The sequence below is a fragment of the Microtus pennsylvanicus genome, chromosome 14 (genome assembly GCF_037038515.1).
Source record: "Microtus pennsylvanicus isolate mMicPen1 chromosome 14, mMicPen1.hap1, whole genome shotgun sequence".
Taxonomy (NCBI): domain Eukaryota; kingdom Metazoa; phylum Chordata; class Mammalia; order Rodentia; family Cricetidae; genus Microtus; species Microtus pennsylvanicus.
The window spans coordinates 76,298,770-76,325,081 of record NC_134592.1 but is presented as its reverse complement, the minus strand read 5'-3'; the positions used below and the strand labels follow the sequence as shown (position 1 = coordinate 76,325,081).

Below are 26,312 nucleotides of genomic sequence, written 5' to 3'. Positions count from 1 at the left end.
GAGCTATGTGATCAGCTCCGACCGGGCTAATGGCTTTTGTGCCATATCGAAATATGGGCCCACACTGAAAGAACCTGTAAACTTCCTACTACTGGGGCTCATTATTGCCACCCAGAGTCCATCAATAGCTAGGACCACCTAGCTGGGATTCAAGACAATAGCAGTTACCACAATTCCATATTGGTAGTTAGTGTTACCTCTTCAGAGGAAGGTGGGATAAGAACTGGAGGTAGAAATCAACTATACAATTTAGGGAAGAAGAATTGAGGAGTATCTGCTAATTTTATTTAAAATCAAAAGTTGTTAAGAAAGAACAAAGATTCCACTTGCAGTTACAATCAGTTCTTTATCAGCTTGGAAGCTGGAGAAGAGAAAATAGTAGAATCTCATTTGTAGAGTTTTTCTGTGCTTCTGCCCCTAACTGACATATATTTTAGACAAATCCTTGGGTGTGTGACTTTCTCTATGAATACTGATCTAGAGCACCACTAAGCATCCTCTGCCAGTAAAGAGAAAAAGATACATGGCCCTTGGTTTAGCAGAAGAAGATGGCAGTTCTTTGACTTTTCTCAATTTCTACACAATCTTTGATGCTGGTAATCCTGCCATTTAATATCTTCAGTCACTGATAAGGTAAAATAAAATAAACAAAATATATCACAATCTATAATAGTAATCAAGCACATAATTTTGAATACTAACATTTTCATTCATGGTCCAGGTTCCACAATGTCACAATCAAACAAAAAAAACATAGAAGAAAGCTTCCAAAGTCCTGCAACTGAGTTTACTTTAAATTACAACCTACATTTCTACCTAATACCAGATGCATTTCTACAACTAGTCCTTGCTAATGGTCTTGGTGGGTGCCAAATGGGAGTAACCCAAAGATCTTTACAGCTGCTTTGGCAAAGACTTCAGCCTTAATTATTTACCAATCCTCTGGGTGCTTGAGAGGCCAAAGCATGACCAGATTCTACAGACTGTCAAAATCTATTTAAATCAGTGTTTCTCAACCTTCTTAATGCAGCAACTCTTTAATACAGTAGCAACTCTCATGTTGTGGTGCTCCCCAACCATTAAATTATTTTCATTGCTATTTCATAACTATAGTTGTTTTACTGTTATGAATTGTAAATATCTTTGTTTTCCAATTGTCTTAGGCAACCCTCCCAAGGAAGTCTCAAACCAATAGTTGAAAACTGCTGATTTAAAGTTTTCTTTAGATCAAGGAAGAATCAAAAAGATCAAGAGTGGTCAGTGATCCAGTGACTGAAGCAAGCATATATCAACAAATGAAGATTTGTTTAGGAAAAGCTGCAATTGAAGTTGGTGAGTGTCTATGAAGACAGAGATAAAGGGGAATTTTAGTTAAGTATTAAAGGAATTCTCTCTACACAGGGTTCATAAACACTTAGTAAGCAAAGCTCAAGCCAAGTATTTAAAGAAAATCAAGTTGTTTATTTACTTATTTATTTTTAGTTGAAGATAGTGGTATGTCCTGATTTCAATAATGTTTGCCTTTTGATTGAATTTAATAAGAAAACAGAGAAAGGTCATAAGAATGGGGTCCTAGAATTGTCAAAATGTTGCAAGGTCTATTCCATAGCTTATATTTGGAGCAATCTTGGCTTTGAACGGGATAATAATATCTAAATTGGATAGTGTCTACAAAAATATTAACTCCAGTTTCAGTTTATGGAGTTCACTGAATACCATGCTGTATATGCCCAGGGAAAAAATGATGTACTCAATCTACAAACAGGAATCCACAACCAACTAGACCCAGGTCAGTTTAAACTACATCTTTTCCTCTAAAGTTTTAAATAGATTGACTTATTCTCACTGAATAAGTTAATACACTTAAAGATTAGTATTTTCTATGAAAATTAATAAGTGTGACACGGTAACATCAAATTATCTTTAGAAAATACTTTCTGTAATTCATCTAAATCAAGTAGTATTGGGAATAAAGGTATTTCTATAACATCTCATAAGTATACTGTGAACCTTGTAACCATTTGAAGTTTTCCCGCTGTTCATGATTTCCACAAGTCACTTTGAAGTTAGGATTTGTGAATGAAGTAAACCCATTGAGAACTATTAGCAACAAAGCTTCCATCTACAAGAGCCATAAAAAGAATTGAGACACTCAGGGACTTAGCCATCATGAAAACCAAATGTATTTTTTCTCACTTTTATTGGGGGTAAGAGGTCAGGATTCTTTTCTTGGTAGCCAAAATGCTGTAAAAATTATGTGGCATTTTTGACAGATAGTGAGGAAAGAAGAAAAAATTGGACAGAGAAAGATTAAAATCTGAACATTGACAGCTCTTGAAAAGCCAAATATAGTCCATTTAAAAGAATATACTGCTATAGCCTCAAAATTTTTGTTGCTTGACAATGAAAACTACAAGTTCATCTTATTTTTCACTGAAGTTATTCTGAAAAATGAAAAGCTTATGATATTATCTAATTCTCTCATTTATGTAATATCATATGGTTACCTAAGCCTCTGCTATGTCATTTGTAAATGTGAGTGTGGCAGACAGTTTGGCCTAATAGAAACATATTACTAAACTAGATATGATAGAAGTTTAAATTCAAACACATTTCTTTATAGATTCTGAGTGCCCCTAAGAAGGCTTTGTACCACTTACATGTATTCATTCGAAGATATAGATGAAAACAACATGAAAGGGTAGGTGTGAATTGGGCATTGAAATGAGGGACATTTAGATTACTGTAACAAAGATAGATCTGGGACATTCAGAAATGACAAAGTTCAGTCTGCAGCAATGTCTGTCTTTAGGGGTATAGCATTCTTGTGATAGAGAGGAACAATAGGACACAGAGTGCATGTGCTTTCAATTTAGGAAGATTTGTTTTAGTATGGTGTCCACAGGTGACTTTCTTAGAATACTGCTATTTCCAAATTGACATTAGTAGAGAAACATAACTTCAAAATCATCGATATTGCTATTTACCCTCCAAAACAACACAATGAAATATGAGGGACTGGTTAGAATTTGGAAGTAACCTATGTTATTAAGTATGACTGTTGGGTTTCATTTTATTGAAAATAGATATTCTTCCCTCATATAATACATCCCAACAACATTTTCACCTTCCTCCATTCCTCCTAGCTCTACCACCACCTCCCCACTCTGCTCCCAGACCCATTCCCCTTCATTTTCCTCATCAGAAAAGAGCAGACCTCCAATATCAATAATCAAACAGGACCAAACAGTATACAATAAGACAAGGTAAAAGCACTCATATTGAGGCTAGACAAGGCAAACAAATAGGAAAAAAGGGGGTTCTTTTAGTAATTTTAATGTCCTGTCCTTATTCTGGGAAAACTCATTAGAAATGATACAACCTACTTCTGTTCTTTATTACTGCATGCGATATGATACTATCAGCAAAGGTGAGAAGTAATGCAGCTACATCAACTTCTGGGACCAGAAGTAGTGAGATGATGGAGTATTTCAGTGTTTCTTTTTAAATATCATCACTGAGACACCCTATGGTTTCTTTTCAGATGACCATATGCTCAGAGCCTTAACTAAAGTGAAGGAAAGGATGAAAAATGTCACAGAATTCATTCTCCTGGGCTTGACTCAAGACCCAGATCTGCAGAAACTCTTATTTATTGTGTGCTTAGTAATCTATGTGATTACACTGGCAGGTAACACGCTCATCTCAGTCACCATCTTCATCAGTCCACCCCTTTCTACTCCCATGTACTTTTTTCTGTCCTACTTGTCCATCATAGATGGTTTCTACTCTTCTTCCATAGCACCCAAAATGATCTATGACTTGATCTCTGAGAAGAGCACTGTATCCTTCAATGGCTGCATGACTCAGCTTTTTGCTGAGCATTTTTTTTGCAGGAGCTGAAATCATCTTGCTGATTGCCATGGCTTATGATCGCTATGTAGCCATCTGCAAGCCCTTGCACTACATAACCATAATGAGCCGACCTTTGTGTGTATTCTTGGTGGGAGCTGCTATAATTTGGGGATTCATCCATGGAGGAATACAGATTTTATTTATTGCCAAGTTACCATTCTGTGGCCCAAATAACATCAACCACTTTGTATGCGATTTAATACCACTTCTCGAGTTGGCTTGCACTGATACTCACATTCTTGGGCCCCTGATTGCTGCCAACAGTGGGTCACTGTGTTTCCTTACTTTCTCTATGTTGGTTGCTTCCTATATAGTCATCCTTCACTCCCTGAGGAATCACAGTTCAGAAGGTCGTCGCAAGGCCCTGTCTACCTGTGCTTCTCATGTAACTGTCGTTGTCTTATTCTTTGTACCTTGTTCATACCTGTACCTAAGACCTATGACTTCCTTCCCCACTGACAAAGCCGTGACTGTATTTTGTACTCTGGTGACACCTATGTTGAACCCTTTAATCTATACCCTCAGAAATGAAGAGGTCAAAAAGGTTATGAAGAAGCTCTGGGGTCAAATGTGCAAAGCTGGTGATCCATAAGCCTGGTGATTTGTGTTTTTAAAAACAATGTCTGATGCTGTTTCTTGGATATTTGTTCTCCTTAAATTAATAAAACTTAAGATAGTCATTTTTATTCTGCTTCAAAGTTTAATTGGCATAATCACTATCTTTATTGATGATGTGGTTTCAATACAATAGACAAAGTCTGTATTCAAATCAGGGTAGCAAGTTTTCCAACCCCATTAAAATTATTTGTCATCCACTTGCATTGAGACTCTTTAACTCCCCTTTGTTCTTCATAAAATACATAACAAATTGTTGTGAGCATAGTCACCCACTGTATTTAGAACTCACTGTTCCTAAATAAGTGTATTTTGGTTCCCATTATCTATTCACCTAATTATTCCTCTTTTCCAATGCTAGCCTCTGTGACTATTGTACTCTCAACCTCAGTGAGATCAAATGCTTTGACTTTGACATATTAGTAAGAATATGCAATGTTTGGCTTCTTGTGTTTGCCTAAGTCTTTTACATCCTGTCCCCCTGACTACCCTTATTCCCACAAATGCTAGGATTTCATTCATTTCATGGTTGAATAATATTCCAATCTGTGAATAAACTATATTTCTTTTTTTATTGAAAGAAAAAAAAAAGAAATTCCTGCCTCCTCCCAGCCTCCCATTACCCTCCCCCTCCTTCCACTCTTCTCCTCCTCCCTTCACTCCTCTCCCCCCCCCTCTCCAGTCCAAAGAGCAGTCAGGGTTCCCTGCCCTGTGGAAAGTCCAAGGTCCTCCCCCCTCCATCCAGGTCTAGGGAGGTGAACATCCAAACTGGCTAGGCTCCCACAAAGCCAGAACATGAAGTAGGATCAAAACCCAGTGCCATATTCTTTGGCTTCTCATAAGCCCTCATTGTCCACCATATTCAGAGAGTCTGGTTTTATCCCATGCTTTTTCAGTCACAGTCCAGCTGGCCTTGGTGAGCTCCCAATAGATCAGCCCCACTGTCTCAGTGGGTGGGTGCACCCCTCGTGTTCCTGACTTCCTTGCTCATGTTCTCCCTCCTTCTGCTCTTCATTGGGACATTGGGAGCTCAGTCCGATGATCCAGTGTGAGTCTCTGTCTCTATCTCCATCCATCGCCAGATGAAGGTTCTATGGTGATATGCAAGATATTCATCAGTATGGCTATAGGATAGGGTCATTTCATGTTCCCTATCCTCAGCTGCCCAAGGAGCTAACTGGGGACATCGCCCTGAGCACCTGGGAGCCCCTCTAAGTTCAAGTCTCTTGCCATCCCTAAGATGGCTCCCTTAATTAAGTTATGTGATTCCCTGCTCCTCTATCCAACCTTCCTTTCTCCCAATCATCCCGTTTCCCCAAGTTCCCCCCCCCATTCTCCCCTTCTTACTTTTCTCACCCCATCTCTCCTTACCCCCATCCCACCCCATCCCCAAGTTCCCAATTTTTTGACCGGCAATCTTGTCTACTTCCCATACCCAGGATAACAACTATATGTTTTTCTTTGGGTTTACCTTTTTATTTAGCTACTTTAGGATTACAGATTATAGACTCAATGACCATTATTTGTGGCTAGAAACCAATTATGAGTGAGTACATCCCATGTTCCTCTTTTTGGGTCTGGGATACCTCACTCAGGATAGTGTTTTCTATTTCCATCCATTTGCATGCAAAATTAGAGAAGTCATTGTTTTTTACCGCTGAGTAGTACTCTAATGTGTATATATTCCACACTTTCTTCATCCATTCTTCTATTGAAGGACATCTAGATTGTTTCCAGGTTCTGGCTATAACAAATAATGCTGCTATGAACATAGTTGAACAAATGCTTTTGTCATATGATAGGGTATCTCTTGGGTATATTCCCAAGAGTGGTATTGCTGGGTCCAGGGGTAGGTTGATCCCGAATTTCCTGAGAAACCGCCACACTGATTTCCAAAGTGGTTGCACAAGTTTGCATTCCCACCAGCAATAGATGAGGGTACCCCTTCCTCCACAACCTCTCCAGCAAAGGCTATCATTGGTGTTTTTTTATTTTAGCCATTCTGACAGGTGTAAGATGGTATCTTAAAGTTGTCTTGATTTGCATTTCCCTGATCGCTAAGGAGATAGAGCATGACCTTAAGTGTCTTTTGGCCAATTGAACTTCTTCTGTTGAGAATTCTCTGTTCAGTTCCGTGCCCCATTTTTTAATTGAGCTAATTAGCATTTTAAAGTCTAGTTTCTTGAGTTCTTTGTATATTTTGGAGATCAGACCTTTGTCTGTTGCAGGGTTGGTGACGATCTTCTCCCAGTCAGTAGGTTGCCTTTTTGTCTTGGTGACAGTGTCCTTTGCATTACAGAAGCTTCTCAGTTTCAGGGGGTCCCATTTATTCAATGTTTCCCTTAATGTCTGTGCTGCTGGGGTTATACATAGGAGGCGATCTCCTGTGCCCATCTGTTGTAGTGTACTTCCCACTTTCTCTTCTATCAGGTTCAGTGTGTTCAGATTGATATTGAGGTCTTTGATCCATTTGGACTTGAGTTTTGTGCATGGTGATAGATATGGGTCTATTTTCATTCTTCTACAGGTTGACATCCAGTTGTGCCAGCACCATTTGTTGAAGATGCATTCTTTCTTCCATTGTATGCTTTTAGCTCCTTTATAAAAAATGAGGTGTTCATAGGTTTGTGGGTTAAAATCCGGGTCTTTTATACGATTCCATTGGTCAACTTCTCTGTTTTTATGCCAATAACACACTGTTTTCATTACTGTAGCTCTGTAATAGAGTTTGAAGTCAGGGATGGTAATGCGTCCAGAAGTTTCTTTATTGTATAAGATTGTTTTCGCTATCCTGGTTTTTTGTTTTTCCATATAAAGTTTATTATTGTCCTCTCAAGATCTGTGAAGAATTTTGATGGGACCTTGATGGGGATTGCATTGAATCTATAAATTGTGTTTGGTAGAATTGCCATTTTTACTATGTTGATCCTCCCAATCCAAGAACAAGGGAGATCCTTCCATTTTCTGGTATCCTCTTCGATTTCTTTCTTCAATGTCTTAAAGTTCTTGTCAAATAGATCTTTCACTTCCTTGGTTAGAGTTACCCCAAAAATATTATGCTGTTTGTGGCTATCATGAAAGGTGAAGCTTCTCTGATTTCCGTCTCTGCTTCCATATCCTTTGTGTATAGGAGGGCAACTGATTTTTTGGAGTTGATCTTGTATCCTGCCAAATTACTAAAGATGTTTATCAGCTGTAAAAGTTCTTTGGTGGAGTTTTTGGGGTCGCTTATGTACACTATCATATCATCTGCAAATAACAAAAGTTTCACTTCTTCATTTCCAATTCGAATCCCCTTGATCCCCTTATGTTGTCTTATTGCTATTGCTAAAACTTCAAGCGCTATATTGAAGAGGTATGGAGAGAGTGGACAGCCCTGTCATGTTCCTGATTTTAGTGGGATGGCTTTGAGTTTCTCTCCGTTTAATTTGATGTTAGCTGTCGGCTTGCTGTAAATAGCTTTTATTATATTTAGGTATGACCCTTGTATCCCTAATATCTCCAAGACTTTTATCATAAAGGGATGTTGAATTTTGTCGAATGCTTTTTCAGCATCTAATGAAATGATCATATGGTTTTTTTCTTTCAGTTTATTTATATGATGGATTACATTGATAGATTTTCGTATGTTGAACCAGCCCTGCATCTCTGGGATGAAGCCTACTTGATCATAATGGATAATTTTTCTAATGTGTTCTTGGATACGGTTTGCCAGTATTTTGTTCAGGATTTTTGCGTCGATGTTCATGAGTGAGATTGGCCTGTAATTCTCTTTCTTGGTTGAGTCTTTGTGTGGTTTTGATATCAGAGTAACTGTAGCTTCGTAAAAGGAATTTGGCAATGCCTCTTCTGTTTCTATATTGTGAAATACATTAAGGAGTATAGGTATTAGGTCTTCTTGGAAGTTCTGGTAGAATTCTGCATTGAAACCATCTGGTCCTGGGCTTTTTTTGGTAGGGAGGTTTTTGATAACAGTTTCTAATTCTTCGCGATTAACAGATCTATTTAGGTTGTTCACCTGTTCCTGGTTTAACTTTGGTATATGGTATTTATCTAAAAAAGTGTCCATTTCTTTTACATTTTCCAGTTTTGTGGCATACAGGCTTTTGTAGTAACATCTAATGATTCTCTGAATTTCCTCTGTGTCTATGGTTATGTCCCCCTTTTCATTTCTGATCTTATTAATTTGCATATTCTCTCTCTGCCATTTGATTAGTTTGGATAGGGGTTTATCAATCTTGTTGATTTTCTCCAGGAACCAGCTTTTTGTTCCATTGATTCTTTGGATTGTTTTCTGTGTTTCTATTTTATTGATTTCAGCCCTCAGTTTGATTATTTCCAGTCTTCTACTCCTCCTAGGTGAGTCTGCTTCTTTTTTTTTAGAGCTTTCAGGTGGGCTGTTAAGTCTCCAATGTGTGCTTTCTCCGTTTTCTTTAAGTGGGCACTTAGTGCTATGAGCTTTCCTCTTAGGATATAAACTATATTTCGTAATCCAGTGTTCAGTTGATGGATATGTCATCTTATATTAGAAATATGTATAAATTGACCAGTCTGGCACATTAAGACAAGTAGGGACAGTGGAAAGAGGCCACATAAATCTAGGTATTTTCACAATGCTCAATTTCTTTAAGATGAGAAAAATAAGTAAATACAATCTAAATTCAACTTGAACTAATCATCACTTACCAATACAGCCATATAGTGCAATTTTTACTATTTTCTATGACAATAAAGTTTCAAGGGTTCAAACAATTATTATATTTAATATGAGAATATCAAATATCATGCAATCTATTTTTATCATATTCAACATACACTCTATTCAGATCCTTCCCAACCTCCGATACCCCCAATTTCATGTCCTTTTTATTAATAGCACACTGAGTCAAATTTTTGTTGCCTATACATACTTACATACATACATGAATACATACATACCTATTCACACATGAATATATATGCATGTATGTAGTCATGGTTGTGGGACATCTATTGAAGAATGGTGACTTTGCAGAGGTCATAGCCTTACAGAAGACTGTCTTTCCCTTCCCCTGAAGCAGTCAAGTCTAAATAGCACCTCACTTAGATGTTCAGGCTTGTGAACCTTTCTTTCTATATGCTGGATTGTTGACTGTTAGGAAATAGACCAGCATTAACTCTGTTGATATTTTATGGTCAGCACTGCAGCTAGAATGAGAAAGGAAAAGTAGTGTTTATCAAATAACTTTCTATTTTCCTAAGTTTAAGAGGTTTTCAAATACTCCTCTGAAACAAAAACAAAACAACAAACCCACTTTTTTCCTTAATACGTGGAGACTACATTTTCACAGAATGGACACAAGCTATTGTCTTACAGTTGTCCTAAATGTCTGAACAGTCTTTGAAATTGCTTTTAACTGATTATTAATTTATCATTCCTGTTTATTTACTTTTATGTGTGTAGATGTTTTTTCCACATGTATGTCTGGTTGTCACACATGCTTTCAGAGGCTAGGAGATGGCATCAGATACCATGGAACTAGGGTTACATGGTTCTGAACAACCATGTGGGTGCAGAGAATTGAACACCATTCCCCTAGAAATGCAGCCAGTGATAGCCACTGACCCATCTCTCCAGGCAAAAATTTATTTCGTAAATCTCTTGAGCTTTAATTTTCAGCATATTTTGTAGGTAGGCTTGCTTTCACATTGGCTGTGGCTGAAAATGCTTTAGTCTTAGAATGGTAAAGGAGACTGGAATGATGGCTTTTAGGTTGTAGACACTTACTAAAATAAAGTATTGCCCCAAATATTTTGTGGTCTTCTAAATCTTTTTTTAAACTTTTTTACATTTTTCATTCAATTATTTACACTTCCTTCCCTCCTCCCAATCCCCTCCGCTCTCCCACACCCCGCTCCTCCCTCTCCCACCCTGTTTGAGAGAGGGCAGGGAACCCTGCCCTGTGGGAAGTCCAAGGTCCTCCCTCCTACACCCAGGCCTAGGGAGCTATGCATCCGTATAGACTAGGGTCCCCAAAAGCCAGAACATGCCATAAAAACAAGTCCCAGTGCCTTTATCAATGGCTTCTCAGTCAGCCCCTATTGTCAGCCACAATCAGAGAGTCCAGTTTGATCACATGCTCATTCAGACCCAGTCCAGGTGGTTTTGGTGAGCTCCCATTAGATCAGGCACACGGCCTCAGTTGGTGGACCAACCCCTCGCAGTCCTGACTTCCTTGCTCGTCTTCTCCCTCCTTCTGCCTTTCAACTGGACCTTGAGATCTCAGTCCATTGCTCTGATATATTTTTACACAAGTCCTTGTGTGTGTGACTTTGTCTATGACTGCTGATCCAGAGCATAGTACACCATTCAGCATCCTCTGCCAGTAGAGACCAAAAGATACATTCCCCTTGGTTTATCAGGAGAATATGGCAGTACTATGGTTTTTCTTAATTTCTGCACAATCTTTGACTCTGGTAATTTTGCCATTTAATCTCTTCAGTAACTGGTAAAATAAATAAAATACATCACAATCTATAGTAGTAATCAAACACATACTCTTGAATACTGACATTTTATTCCTAGTCCAGGATCCACAATGTCACAATCAGCAAACAAGACCAAGAAGGAAGCTTCCAAAGTCTTGCGACTGAGTTTAATCTAAACTACAACCTTGATTTCTACCTAATGCCAGCTGAAATTCTAAAAGTAGTCCTTACTAATGGTCTTGGTGAGTGCCAAATGAGTATAACCCAACGATCTTGACAGCTGCCTTGGCAAAGACTTCAGCCTTAATTATTTACCAATCCTCTGGGTGTTTGAGAGGACAAAGTATGACCAGATTCTACAGACTGTGGAAATCTATTTAAATCAGTGTTTCTCAACCTTCTTAATGCAGCAGCCCTTTAATACAGCAGCAACCCTCATGTTGTGGTGCTCCCCAACAATTAAATTATTCTCATTGCTATCTCATAATAGTAATTGTTCTACTGTTATGAATTGTAATGTAAATATCTTTATTTTCCAATGGTCTTAGCCAACCCCTCCCAAGGAAGTCTCAAACCAATAGTTGAGAACTGCTGATTTAAAGTTTTAAGATCAAGGAAGAATCAAAAAGATGAAGAGTGGTCAGTGAGCAAGCGACTGATGCAAGCAAATATCAACAAAGGAAGATTTGTTTAGGAGACACTGTTATTGATGTTGGTGAGTGTATATGAAGACAGAGATAAAGGGGAATCTGAGTTAAGAATTAAATGAATTCTCTGTTCACAGGCTTCACAAACACTTAGGAAGCAAAGCTCATGCCAAATATTTAAGGAAAATCAAGTTGTTTATTTATTTATTTTGTAGTTTAATATAGTGGTATCTCCTGATCTCAACCATGTTTGCCTTAAGAATGAATATAATAAGAAAACAATGAAAAGTAATAAGAACGAGGTCCTAGAATTGTCAAAATGTCCCAAGGAGCTGTTTCATAGCTCATATTTGGAGCAATCTTGGCTTACAATGGGAATCAAATGGACAATAATATCTAAATTGGAGAGTGACTGGAACAATAGTAATTCCAGTGTCAGTTTATAGAGTCTACTGAATCCCATTCTGTATGTGCCCAGAAAAAAAGAAACAATCATGTATTCAATCTATAACAGGAATCCAGAACCAACTAGACAGGTCAGTGTAAAATACATCTTTTCCACTAAATTTTTAAATGGATTGAATTATTCTCACTGAAGAGAACTTGTAGTTCTATATCACTTAAAGTTTAGTATTTTCTATGAAAATTCATAAGTGTAACATGATAATATCAACTTATTATAGAAAGTACTTTTCTGTAATTCATCTAAATCAGGTAGTATTTGGAGTGACGACATTTCTATAACATCTCACAAGTATACTGTCAATAGTTCTCTTTGTGACCATATGAAGATTTCCCTCTTTTTTTATTTTTTTTGAAGATTTCCCTCTTATAATGATTTCCACACCGTCACTTTGAAGTTAGGATTTGTGAATGAAGTAAACCCATTTAGAACTATTAGCAACAAAACTCCTATTTTCAAAAGCCATGAAAAGAATAGAGACACTTAGGGACTTAGCCATTCAGAAAACCAATGTGATTTTTCTCACTTTTGTTGTGAATGAAATGTCAAGATTCTGACCTTGGTAGCCAAAACCGTTGTAAAAATTTCATGACATTTTTAACAGATAATGAGGAAATAAGAAATAGACAGGGAAAGATTAAAATTTGAACACTGACAGCACTTGAAAAAGCCAAATTTAATTCATTTAAAAGAACACATTGCTGTATAGCCTCAAAATTTCTAGCACTTTACAATGAAAACTACAAATTTATATTTTTTACACAAGTTATTCCAAAAATTAAAAGCTTATTACATTAACTAATCCTCTCATTTGTGTTCTGTCAATAATAAATTTATGATTACCTTAGCCTATGATGTGTCATTTGTAAATGTGAGTGTAGAAGACAGTTCAACATAATAGAATCACATTACTAGACTAGATATGATAGAAGTTTAAATTCAAACACATTTTCTTTATAAATCCTGAGGGCCCATAAGGAGGCTTGTACAACTTACATGTATGTATTCATTCAAAGATATATATGAAAAGAACACAAGAGTAAGTGTGAACTGGGCATGAAACCAGTGGCTATGAAATGAATGGCATTAAAAAGAACTGTATTAAAAACAGGTCCTGGACATTAAGAAAGGAAAAAGTTCAGTCTGCAGCCATGTCTGTCTTTAGGGGTATAGAGAGGAACAATAGGACACAGAGTGCAGGTACTTTCAATTTAGACGGATGTGTTTTAGTATGATGTCCACAGTTGACTTTCATAGAGTATTGATATTTTTGAATTGATTTTAATAGACAAAAATAAATTTAAAATAATTGATATTGATATTTACCCTCCAAAAATCACAATGAAATATGAGGGACTTTTATAATTTAGAAGTGTCCTATGTCATTAATTACGACAAATGGGTTTCTTCTTATTGAAAATAGATTATTATCTCATACAATATATCCCAATGACATTTTCTCCTTCCTCCTCCTCTTCCTAGCTCGTGAACCACTTCCCCACTTAACTCCCAGACCCACTCCCCCTCATTTTCCTCTTCAGAAAAAGAGCAGAGCTCCAATAGACAATGTCAACAGGACAAACAGTATACAATAAAACAAGGTAAAAGCACTCATATTGAGGCTGGACAAGTCAAACCAATAGGAAAAGGGATTCTTTCAGTATTTGTAATTTATGTCACTATTCCATGGAAACTTATTAGAAATAAAGCAAACTACTTCTGTTCTTTATTACTGCATGTGATGTGATACTATTGGCAGGGTTAAGAAGAAGTGCAGCTACATCAGATTCAGGGACCAGAGGTAATGAGATGATGGAGTATTTTAGTGTTTCTTTTAAAATAACATCACTGAGACACACTCTGGTTTCTTTTCAGGTGACCGTATGCTCAGAGCCTTATGTAAACTGATGGAAAGCATGAGCAATGTCACAGAATTCATTCTCCTGGGCTTGACTCAAGACCCAGATCTGCAGAAACTCTTATTTATTGTGTGCTTAGTAATCTATGTGATTACACTGGCAGGTAACACGCTCATCTCAGTCACCATCTTCATCAGTCCACCCCTTTCTACTCCCATGTACTTTTTTCTGTCCTACTTGTCCATCATAGATGGTTTCTACTCTTCTTCCATAGCACCCAAAATGATCTATGACTTAATTTCTGAGAAGAGCACTGTATCATTCAATGGCTGCATGACCCAGCTTTTTGCTGAGCATTTTTTTGCAGGAGCTGAAATCATCTTGCTGATTGCCATGGCTTATGATCGCTATGTAGCCATCTGCAAGCCCTTGCACTATATGACCATCATGAACCGTTCTGTGTGTGTTTCCTTGGTGGGAGCTGCTATAACTTTGGGATTCATCCATGGAGGAATACAGATTTTATTTATTGCCAAGTTACCATTCTGTGGCCCCAACACCATCAACCACTTTATGTGTGATTTAATACCACTCCTCGAGTTGGCTTGCACTGATACTCACATTCTTGGGCCCCTGATTGCTGCCAACAGTGGGTCACTGTGTTTCCTTACTTTCTCTATGTTGGTTGCTTCCTATATAGTCATCCTTCACTCCCTGAGGAATCACAGTTCAGAAGGTCGTCGCAAGGCCCTGTCTACCTGTGCTTCTCATGTAACTGTCGTTGTCTTATTCTTTGTACCTTGTTCATACCTGTACCTAAGACCTATGACTTCCTTCCCCACTGACAAAGCCGTGACTGTATTTTGTACTCTGGTGACACCTATGTTGAACCCTTTAATCTATACCCTCAGAAATGAAGAGGTCAAAAAGGTTATGAAGAAGCTCTGGGGTCAAATGTGCAAAGCTGGTGATCCATAAGCCTGGTGATTTGTGTTTTTAAAAACAATGTCTGATGCTGTTTCTTGGATATTTGTTCTCCTTAAATTAATAAAACTTAAGATAGTTAATTTTCTTCTGCTTCAAAGTTTAATTGGCATAATTAATATGTATATTTATGATGTGGTTTCAATATAATAAACAAAGTCAGTATTCAAATCAGAATAGCAAGTTTATCAACCCTGTTAAAATTATTTGTCATCCACTTGCATTGAGACTCTTTAACTCCTCTGTTGTTCTTCATAAAATACATGACAAATTGTTGTGAGCATAGTCACCCACTGTATTTAGAACCGACTGTTGCTAAATAAGTGTAGTCTTGTTCCTGTTATCTAATTTCATCTTATTCTTCCTCTTTTCCAACCAGCCCAGTGTCTGTGACTATTTTACTCTCAACCTCAGTGAGATCAAGTGCTTTGACTTTGATATATTAGTGAGAATATGCATTGTTTGTCTTCTTGTGTTTGTGAAACAGTGTTTGTAAATGTGTGTGTCTTATTGCCCATACACACACACACACACACACACACACACACACACACACACACACAGGTATTCACTCTCATTTCCATTCAAATTCCAAATTCTATTTTGGGGAAATGAAGAAAACACTGTTTTAAGTACTTTTCCAGCCCACAAGACTGTTGTACATAAAAGTTTCAAGCATTGCTATTCTCTTTCCATTTCTTGGCATGTTTTCCACAAAATTTAAAACTGAACTTTTACTTTATTTCAAGTCTGTAGTCTTTCATTTCCTTGTCTAACATGAACCAAGCTCCAATTAACATCAGTTATTGTTCCTTGCATATTGTCTCTCCTTATTCTGGGCGTAGCCTAAGCACAAGTGCTCATCTGGGGGCAAGGAAACAGCATCAGGAAGGTGTAGATGCCTAGGCTGCTTTGTTAAGCTGAAGAATGAACACTTTACACCCAGGGTGTAGTCACCACCTTTTAGGCCAGCAGAGGCTTTACAAACTTTTTAGCTGTATCTAGTGTTATATATCAAAGAAGCAGTAATTGAAGAGTAGAGAGAAAAAATAAAAATGGTTGAAGAGTAAAGAAGTCATGGTGGTGAGATGTAGAGAGATCCGCAGGAAGGCTAACTTCAGACAGGATGTGTCATGAGTGCAGACGTGCTTCAATGTGTGGAGACACGGGAAATTCTTAGCAATGGGAGCAGACTTGCAACAGAGTATCTTGGATTTTTTGAATATTTATTTTTTATTTTATGTGTATGTGTTAGTGTCTGAATGTGTGCATGTGTACCACATATACGCCTGTTGCCTAAAGTGGTCAGAAGAAGGCTTTAGATTCTCCGGGAACCAGAGTTACAGGCAGCTATGAGTTGCCATTTGGGTGCTGGTAACTGAATCTAGGTCCTGTTGTGAGAGAAGTAAGTGCTTTTAACTTCCAAGTAATTTGTCAAGCATTAAAATGCCTTGTTTTGAGAGAAAAGACAATTATCATTTTCTGAGCGTTGAAAGGCAACATTCTCACGAGTACCAGGTCTCTTTAATTTTATTTTTGCATTTGTATTAATCATATATAAATGCGTTCGCATGTGGAAAAATCTCGTATTTTCTGTGTCTTGAAAATATGATGAATTTGATAGCATTTCTTCAATCATGTTTGATATACACAAACATAAACCACAATACTCAATAATTTTTCATATTAATATTATAGCATACACATATATATACACATACATGTATGATGCACATACATATTCATACACACATCTATATACATATAAACATATAATGCATACAATACACCTACACACATATATGTATAAATATACATATATACACCTGCATACATGTTCACATATACACATATATATTCATGTATATAACATATACATACACACACATACACACACACTGTTTCTTTGTTCATTTGTTTGTCATTTTATTTCTGGGTTTTTTTTTTTTTGGTTTTTCAATACAAGGTGTCTTTGTGTAGCACTAGCTGTCCTAAAACTTTCTTTGTAGACCAGCCTGGCCTTGAACTGAGGAATCTGTCTACCTCTGATTCCTGAGTACTGAGACTAAAGTTGTGTACTACCACAACCCAGCTTATTTCTGTTTTTTATTTCACCAAGGTCTGGCTATGTAACCAGGATGCTCTCAAACTTAAGATCCTCCTATCCCTACTCCTAAGTGCTGGTATTACAGTCATATACCAATATAACTAATTATATCTGTGTTCAACCTATTTTTTCAGTCGATATTGCTTTCCAGACCATCTCTGTTGGTGCACATAGACCTGATTTAATTTTCTTTGAATGACTATAAAGTAACTCATCATATCTAGTGTATATTATTAAAACATTCCCTACTTGATTGTTTATGTGTTGTTATTTTGTTATTGTTGTCTTGTCTATTTTTTGAGATTTGTTTATTATGAATACAGTGTTCTGCCAGCATATATGCTTATTTGACAGAAGAGGGCACCAGATCTCATTATAATGGTTAGGAGTCACCATGTGGTTTCTGGGAATTGAACTCAGGAACTCTGGATGAGAAAACAGTGCTTTTAAACTTTGGGCCATCTCTCTAGCACCCCTGTCCCAAAATCTATTATTTATTACCAAAAGAAAAAAAAGACAGTTCTGTGGTGAATACGGTTGTTTGTAATTCTGCACGTATATGCATGAGATTTTTGTTAAAAAAATACCTATAGGCAAATCAAACAGCTTGACTTCTGTATTTGATAAATATCATCAAATGGCTTTCTATACAACTATGTCACTAACAGAGTGTCAGATAGCTGCTAGTCCTCGTTCTTGGCAGTACTGACATTGTCATATATTTTAGTCTTAGGCTGAAGTTGTGCATCTTTGACAATATATATAAACTATAAAATATATTAATACTTTTAAAAAGTAGAAAATACTATCATTCACTGCAGCTTGAGTAGACAGAAAAAAGATAATGCTAAGTGGAAGAAACCATACATATCAAGGTAAGTAAGACACGATCTCACTTGGACTTTTGTCGATTATTCATGATCACTACAGCAATAAGCATAGGAACTAAGATGGAGAATCTGGCTTGTCTCCAGAGCCTAGCTCTTGGCCTGTCTGAACTAGTGTGAAAGCAATATTGCCAATGTCACAAAGGACGATGATGGATATGATCTGGTATGCCCACAAGACTCTTTATATGTGACTAAGCCTCAAGGATTTTCATATGTGCTTTTTCTTCCTTTTCTGTAGCTCAATTATCACACAGACCCAACTTGTCATGCCATTTAATGACAATGATACTGCTTTCGTATGTCTGGAAACTGCGTTAAAAGTTTTGTCTAGATCATTTGTTGAAATAACACTGGGAAACATAAATTGTCTTCACATATTTTCCAAGTTTATTGAGATATACACTTAATACCTTTAAAAAGTAGAAAACCCTGTCATAATGGGTTATAATTTCCCAAAAATAACTGATTGAGTTTTGAAACTAGATAACTTTGAAAATTCAATTGACCACAACAGGTGACATAGTTTTTTTTATTTCTAAACCAATAATGAAAATCCAGGTCATATATCTTAAACAGCAAGTCCATAATAAAACTGTGCAATTTCAGCCAAAAAGATTGTAAGCCCTAAAGCCTATGATGATGATAGGATGGATAACTGTAACAAGGTGATATTTGGGAGTGAAAACAGCAAACTTTAGTTGTTTCATTTAGAGAAATAGAGTCCCTGCTATTACCTTCCTTAGCACTCAGGTACTTAAAATTTCTGAGTGTGTGAAGAGCTTTCTCATGGCATCTTTCACCTCTTCATTTCTCAGAGTATAAATGAGTGGATTCAACATAGGTGTCAGAATACCATAAAATACTGCCATGTTTTTGTCTATAGGTAAAGTAGTTGATGGACGCATATAACTAAATATACAGGGCACAAAGAACAAAGCAACAACGGTGAAGTGGGCCCCACAGGTAGACAGAGCTTTCCGTCTACCCTCTGCACTGTGGGACCTCAAGGAGCGCAAGATGACAATGTACGAGGCTGCCAGCATGAGGAAGTTCAGCAGGCAGATCACACCACTGTTGGCCACCACCAGCAGGCCAATGACATGTGTGTTGGTGCAGGCCAGTTCCAGTAAAGGGTACAAATCACACACAAAGTGATTGATTACATTGGGTCCACAGAAGGGCAATTGAAGAACCAGAAAGAGCTGAACCAATGAATGCAGGAAACCACCCAGCCAAGCCACTGCCACCAGCACACCACAGAGGTGCTTGGTCATGGTGGTGGTGTAGTGCAGGGGCTTGCAGATGGCTACATAGCGGTCAAAGGCCATCACTGTGAGCAGAATGATCTCAACACCTCCAAGGAAATGAGCTCCAAAGAGCTGGGCCAAGCAGCCCTCATAAGAAAGAGTTGTCCCTTCATACAAGGAACCAGCAATGAGTTTAGCGGCCAAAGAAGAGGAATAGCAGGTGTTGATAAAAGATAGATTGGAAAGGAAAAAATACATGGGGGAAGCAAGGTTAGAGCTGAACGTGATAGTGACCACAATGAGCATGTTGCCACAAACTGTGACTGTGTAGATAATCAAGAATACCACAAAGAGAGTTCTTTGGACCTCTGGCCTCTGGGAGAGTCCCAGCATAAAAAACTCTGTAATATTGTGTGGTATTTCCATTGACTCCACGGGTACTGAGTGTGTAATTGCAGTGTCTCCTATGAAGTAAAAATAAACATATGTGAGAGAATTAACTCCAGGGGTTGGGAATGTTGCAATGTTTGTTTTGAATACTCCACTCTTCTCTTAACATGTGTCTTTCTAAAAACCTTAGACACATTTATTCTGTTATTCATTAAATGTTAGCATATGCCCTTTTCTTAACTGGGCACGAGTTATTAGCTGTAAATAATGTCTCATTATCCCAGTTTCTTTAGTTACAGCTTTGAATGAACTTTTTAGCCAGTAATTTTCTAGCTCCAAGTGAGATGCACCTCTGACCATTTTCATGGTCAATTTGATGGCATTTGAGAAAATATTTAAGCTCTCTGACAACCTCTGGTAATCCACTCCTTTCAAACGAAAGCATTCCACTAAGATTATTCAAGGATGCTTGCTTTCCTCTATGTCAGTCTGTCTGATGGTAAAGCTGGCTGATACTGAAGGAGGAGGAGGAGCAGGCGAGAAACCCAATGTGGAGATTTGCATGCCCCACTCTTCTCTTCTGTTCTTTTACTATTGTGCTTACCCATCCCAGGCTGTGGATGGCATATAAGAAGCCAATCTAATTTACTATCCCTGCTTCCATGTTTTATATTCTTCTGGGTTTTGCTTGTCTCGCCTTACTAAAATCCACCTAGTTAAGTCTGCTATTCCCTACAATGACTACAAGGCAGACCTGAAATTTGTAGAAACAATTTTCACCTCCTTGCAATAAAGTATAAACAGTGAAAAGAGACCTTTCTGATTAGCACATTTTTTTCTGCAAATTTAAAAAACAATCTTTTTTTTTTTTGCCTTGTCTTGCCCTTTAAGGCAAATTTTCTAGACAGAAGCCCAGACAGCAATGGCAGAGCAAACACCTGCATGAGCTTAGCCCTCCCCAAGATCTTTCCAAACTGCACTACATACATCAGATTATTTAACCCTCACAACATGCCCACAGAGTAAGTTCTCACCTTGTACAGGAAGAAAACAAGACACTGCATTCAACAACTGTGGGTTGTCTTGAGCCCATTCACTACACTCTATCTCCCCTAGCTTTTAGAGATTCATTTTGTTTTGTTTTGTTTTGTCTTGAGTAATACAAATAGAAAATTTGTGGCAGATATAAGACTTGCATCCAGGCAGTCCTGTCACAGTGTCTGTGGGCTGGACTGTGGACTGGTTGGTTGATATCTCTATATTTGAATCCTGCCATTGTCAATTGTTCTTAATGGATAATGGACAATTTTTCAAAGCCTCAGTGTTTTTACCTATAAAATAAAAGCAAGCTTGCTTGCAATTATTGTGTATCAATATTCAAAGCAGGGCTAACATTTTAAAATGAAAGAGATCTGGAACAGCCAAATGTTCAGAAAGGACATGAAAGCAGTGCATACTGTGTGATTATAAGAAGCTGGATGTGATCAATGTTCAATAAATAATATCTGTGACTGTTACTATGATCCAATATCATGAACAATTCTTAGTGTGACTAAAGGAATCAAGAAAGACAGAGTTCTGGCATTTCAAAGTTATATACATGAAATGTGAAAAGTACCTAATCTTTATTCTCAAACAGAAAAAGGGGTAAAAAAATCACTCTGAATTTTATAAAATATTGCTGAATAGTAAATTAATATGCAGCAAAATAAAAATAGCATGTTCATTTATCTCTGTGATTCATCTTTGTGACTGTAGAGAAAAGTATTCATTTAAAACTAGTTAAAAAAACAAAAACGAAAAATAAATAAACTCTCCTGTTTGGATTACCTATTCCATGTAACACAATAAAACCTCTACTAAAATTACCCCTGTGGTTTTTTCTGGATTTTTTTTGTTTTAAAAATAGATTATCAAGCCAGGCTTAGTGATGCATGCCTATAACTATCATAGTCAAGATACTGAGACAGGAGATTGCTGTGAGTTCAAGGGCTGCCTGAGCTACCCAATGAGATCCAGGCAAGCAAGGACTACATAGCAAGAACCTGTGTCTAAGTAAGTAAAATTTAAATTATAATGAAAATAGAATATATAAAACTTACATTGACTTGATCTGTGCACACCACAGGCGCTCCACAACTTTCTCATATCCCAACATCATAGACTAGTGAACCTGGAAAAGTTCATAAAGGATCTTCCAGGATAGCCCAGACATATGATCTCAAATTGATAATTTCATATTTCTTCTAATCTTAGATGAGAGTTAAATTATTTTTATAATGACACAAAGCAATTGTTATGAGTAAAGAAAAAACAACAAAGCAGATGTTATTAATTAAAGAAATTTGTCTTAGCTGAAAACTTCCTGCTACTATTGAAGTAAATGTAAAATAAAAAATGGGTCAGCCATTCATTTACAAATAGCCAAGAAATCATTCATCACCACTTCCCTTTTATTTGATGAAGAACAAAACTTTCAAAATCTCATCCTCTTGGTGGCTTTGAGACTCAGGAGAGCAGTTGTTTCAAAGTCGCTTAGGAGTTTTGAATTAGAAGCATGACTGGATAGTAGGTCTTTCTGCTGTTGTGCCCTGTCCATATAACCTTGAACTTTCTGCTTCATCTAGCTTTGTCAAGTCAGAATGGCAGTGCTGCTTAAGGCCAGGGAGTCAGGCATCACTGAAGGGTTAAGTGGCTTGGTCACCCTGCTTTATACAAAGAGTTTTCATCTACACAGTCTCAGAGAACACTCTTCCCCTTTGACTGAAAGGGGTTATTTTTAAGATGGAACTATGACAGGGGGATTTTTAGCCCCACATGCTCTCAGCCTCTCTGAGAGTGATGACCCCACCCTCACAGGATCAACTACTGTAGCAGCATTAGAAACAACTTCAGGTCACAAGTTGGGACAATGTGGAGACCATCTTTTAATTAATCCCTGTGAATACAGTTTGGTCTCTTAAGGAAGAAACTTCTCTCCTGCTTCTTAAGATGCCCAGCATCTTTCTAGTATCTAGAGAGTGAGTTCACAAAGTGCCATAAAGGAATCAAAGTTTGGATATTTCAGAAACTGAAGGTCAGCCTAGTCTACAGAGCTAGTTTCAGCACAGGCAAGCTTAGGCAATGAAGGACAGAAAACTGGTGAAGATGTAATTGAATGAGGAGATTATATTCCAGCCCCAGCAAGCAGCAAAACTTGGCATATTTGTCCATGTGGTTCTGGCTTTAGAGTCAAAGATAAAAGAAACAAGTCATGAAATTTGCCTCTATGCCTAAGGAAAGCTGCTGAAGCCAGGAATGTGGCAGGGTGTCCTTGAACAGAGGCCTAGAGAGGTCGTTTCATGAAGCTGTGAAATTGAAGCCTGGATCGCTTTGGAGACCCCAAGATGTTAGAGATGCGCAGCATGCAGGTTGAAGTATCAGAGACTAAAGGATGCAAGTGCATCATCCAGCGTGGAGAAACAGGTTACTAATCCTCAACAAAAACCACTCTGCTCATCACAGACACTAAGTATCTCAGGCTGTGGGAGATCCCTCTTAAACACAGGTGAGGAAGACAAAGATTGCCCCTCCATATTCTTCAGTTTAGGGTGAACTCTTAAAAAGGAACTGAGCTGTGGTATAATCATTTAATCTGATAATCGTGAGTATGGATATAGGCATACATTTACATATTCATGCAATTTTTTTGATTTTTAATTTAAAATAATTTCTTTATTGATTCTTTGGGAATTTCATATCATGTACCCTAATTCCACTCACCTCCCAGTACCCCCATATCCTCCCCTCACCCCTACAGCAATCTCCCCAAATCTTTAAAAGTCGAACCAAACCAAACACACAGACAAAAAGAACCCTCTTCAGTACTTCATCTTTCTCATCTCTCTAACACTTCTTCATTGGCGGTGGTAGCTTTGGGAGCCATGGTGAGTCACACAGTGTACACTTTTGTCCAATCAGCTTTACTTGCAAATCTTCATTGCAATGAATCACTGATCTGGTTCAAGGCCTCTGGTGTCTGGCACACCGTCGTCACTGGGTTCTCACTGGAACTCCGGGTTATCCCACAGCTGCTCCGAGTCATAGAGATTCTTCAGGTATTTTTCCACAGGACCAGTCCTTTCACAAGCTCCAGCAGGTCCCAAATTGGGTAGATGTTAGAGTGGGCCAGCCCCAGGTCCAGCTGTGGGCCTAATCTATAACTGAGCTGGTCAGTCCAGGCCCTCAGGGCCTCCCAAGTCAGGCCAGCGTTGGAGACAGCTCTCCTACACCCATATCATTAGGGTCAGTTCTCCCTTGCCTGTGGTGAGGGGTGGAGTCATCTCTCCTGAGTGCAGGGGCCAGATCTCCTATGAGGGTCAACACCAGCTTTCTTGCTACAGTGTCCATCAAGAGGCAGGCTCAGCTTTCCCAGATCCAGCAAAGGGTGGGGATGGCTCAACATGGTCCTCTGATTCCATGATGCATGGTTCCTATGACCCCACCTGAGGTGACACAGGCCACAGACACAAACACAGATCCCAGTTGCTGCTGAACCATGGACCAAAACATGGCCCTCTGGGCTGCAACCTGGGCCTGGACAATATCTTGGCTCCAGGTGGAAGGACAGGCCACTAAGATCAGGATGTCTTTGGCAGCAGTGTGATCCCCAGCTACCAACAAGGCCACAGGTTGCAGCCCCAACCCTGAGCTTCCATATGATCTTTGGTGGCAACGTGGACCTTGGATTTCACAAAGACCTCAGCAGTGTAGCAACTACATTGGGACCGTGGACCCAGACATGGTCCTTGGCAGTGGCTAGATCTGAATCTCACCATGGCCCCTGTGGCAGTTTGACATGGCCCCAGCAGCAGTATGGCCCTCAGACGCTAGCATGGCCCCAGACGTCAAGCATCTTCATGGCCTTCAATGGTCACAGGAGCCTTGGATATCAACCCAGATCCTGGCTAGAGAGAACCACAAACCTAGACATCCCCCACCAGCCACAACTCTGGCATGGAGTCACCATGACATTGGGTATGTGCCACTCAGATCTATATGGCCCCGGATGTAGCATGGTCCTTGGACAGCAACATGGATTCAGGTGACTAACCTGACCTCAGGAATCCCACATGACCCTTGGGGAAAACAGAAGCCAAGGGCATCAACTTAGACATTGGCTGCTATTGGGCCATGGACCCAGACATGACCCTCGGCAGCAGCCAGATGACCACAGGGAATTATAGGCCACACAAATCTGTGTGGCCCTGACTGTAGCATGATTCCCAGACTCCAACAGCACCACAGGTTGGAACCCAGACTCTGGACTTCTACATGGGCCCTAGTGGCAACATGGGCCATGAACTTGAACACAGACCCTAGCTGTGGGTAGGAATACAGAATTCATATTTTTTATAGGACCTGAGTAATTGTCAGAATTTTGGGATAAGTAGCTAGCACCTGCGTGCATTCTTGCAGTTTTATCCTGAAATTTTGACAGTTGCTCTTAGATCCCATACAAAATATGAATTCTTATATCAATGATTTATTTCCCCACTATAACTTGTGTTCTCCACTTAAAATTTCTCATTTTCTCCAGAGATTCTTCATGGCATTTTTCACTTCTGCATTTCTCAGAGTGTAAATGAGGGGGTTAAACATGGGTGTCAAAATACAATAAAAAACAGCTACGATTTTGTCTATGGACAGAGTAGATGATGGCCTCATGTAAATAAATATACAGGGCACAAAGAACAAAGCAACAACGGTGAAGTGGGCCCCACAGGTAGACAGAGCTTTCCGTCTACCCTCTGCACTGTGGGACCTCAAGGAGCGCAAGATGACAATGTACGAGGCTGCCAGCATGAGGAAGTTCAGCAGGCAGATCACACCACTGTTGGCCACCACCAGCAGGCCAATGACATGTGTGTTGGTGCAGGCCAGTTCCAGTAAAGGGTACAAATCACACACAAAGTGATTGATTACATTGGGTCCACAGAAGGGCAACTGAAGAACCAGAAAGAGCTGAACCAATGAATGCAGGAAACCACCCAGCCAAGCCACTGCCACCAGCACACCACAGAGGTGCTTGGTCATGGTGGTGGTATAGTGCAGGGGCTTGCAGATGGCTACATAGCGGTCAAAGGCCATCACTGTGAGCAGAATGATTTCAGCTCCTCCCAATAAATGAGCCACAAAGAACTGGGCCAAGCAGCCCTCAAAAGAGATGGCTCTTCCCTCATGCAGGGAGTCAGCAATGAGTTTGGGTGTCATACAAGAGGAATAACAAGTATCAATAAAGGACAAATATGAAAGGAAAAAATACATAGGGGAGCCCAGGGTGGGACTGAAAATGATTGTGATAATTATAAGTAGGTTGCCTCCAATAGAGACCAAATAGACAAACAGAAAAATCACAAACAACATCCCCTGCACCCGGGGGTTCTGGGAGAGTCCCAGAATGAAAAATTCTGTGATATTGCGTGGATTATCCATGAAGTCCCAGCTGCATCCAGAGACTTACCTGGGAAGTTCAGCTACTGTCTCTTTGAAACATTTCAAGAGATTGGGGGCTGGAGGAAAACAGTTTTTATGGAAGATAATTAATCTAAATTCTAGATCCCTTATTAAAACCAGTTAGTAATGTAAATTGAGTTATTTCCAGATAGTTATTTTAAATAAGTGTAAAGTAAAATATATACCTGTCAACTACTGCAATTTTTGCTTGGGGCATGTAAGAAACAGTTCT

General features: G+C 38.7%; 3 protein-coding genes and 1 pseudogene across 3 annotated transcripts; 2 read left to right on the top strand and 2 right to left on the bottom strand.

The window, feature by feature from the left end:
* Positions 1 to 3,579: 3,579 nt before the first annotated feature.
* LOC142835204 (olfactory receptor 4C45-like) lies at positions 3,580 to 4,507 on the top strand (annotated as a pseudogene).
* A 9,508-nt stretch (positions 4,508 to 14,015) lies between these two features.
* LOC142834742 (olfactory receptor 4C45-like) lies at positions 14,016 to 20,408 on the top strand. Its single transcript, XM_075947558.1, has 2 exons — positions 14,016 to 14,923; positions 20,381 to 20,408. The coding sequence occupies exons 1-2, from the start codon at positions 14,016 to 14,018 to the stop codon at positions 20,406 to 20,408; spliced, it is 936 nt and encodes a 311-aa protein (XP_075803673.1).
* LOC142834827 (olfactory receptor 4C3-like) lies at positions 18,695 to 19,621 on the bottom strand. Its single transcript, XM_075947723.1, has one exon. It carries the CDS (start codon positions 19,619 to 19,621, stop codon positions 18,695 to 18,697), a length of 927 nt encoding a protein of 308 aa, XP_075803838.1.
* A 4,742-nt stretch (positions 20,409 to 25,150) lies between the features above and the next one.
* Positions 25,151 to 26,059, bottom strand: LOC142834631 (olfactory receptor 4C3D-like). Its single transcript, XM_075947423.1, has one exon. The coding sequence runs from the start codon at positions 26,057 to 26,059 to the stop codon at positions 25,151 to 25,153; it is 909 nt and encodes a 302-aa protein (XP_075803538.1).
* Between the last annotated feature and the right edge of the window lie 253 nt (positions 26,060 to 26,312).

What these genes read in the sequence shown, in the direction of transcription:
- LOC142834742 (XM_075947558.1), top strand. Translation starts at nt 14,016, where the DNA reads ATGGAAAGCATGAGCAATGTCACAGAATTCATTCTCCTGGGCTTGACT. An exon ending in AAGAAGCTCTGGGGTCAAAT is followed by an intron (nt 14,924 to 20,380) that starts GTGCAAAGCTGG and finishes CTTGCAATAAAG; the next exon opens with TATAAACAGTGAAAAGAGAC.
- LOC142834827 (XM_075947723.1), bottom strand. Translation starts at nt 19,621, where the DNA reads ATGGAAATACCACACAATATTACAGAGTTTTTTATGCTGGGACTCTCC.
- LOC142834631 (XM_075947423.1), bottom strand. Translation starts at nt 26,059, where the DNA reads ATGGATAATCCACGCAATATCACAGAATTTTTCATTCTGGGACTCTCC.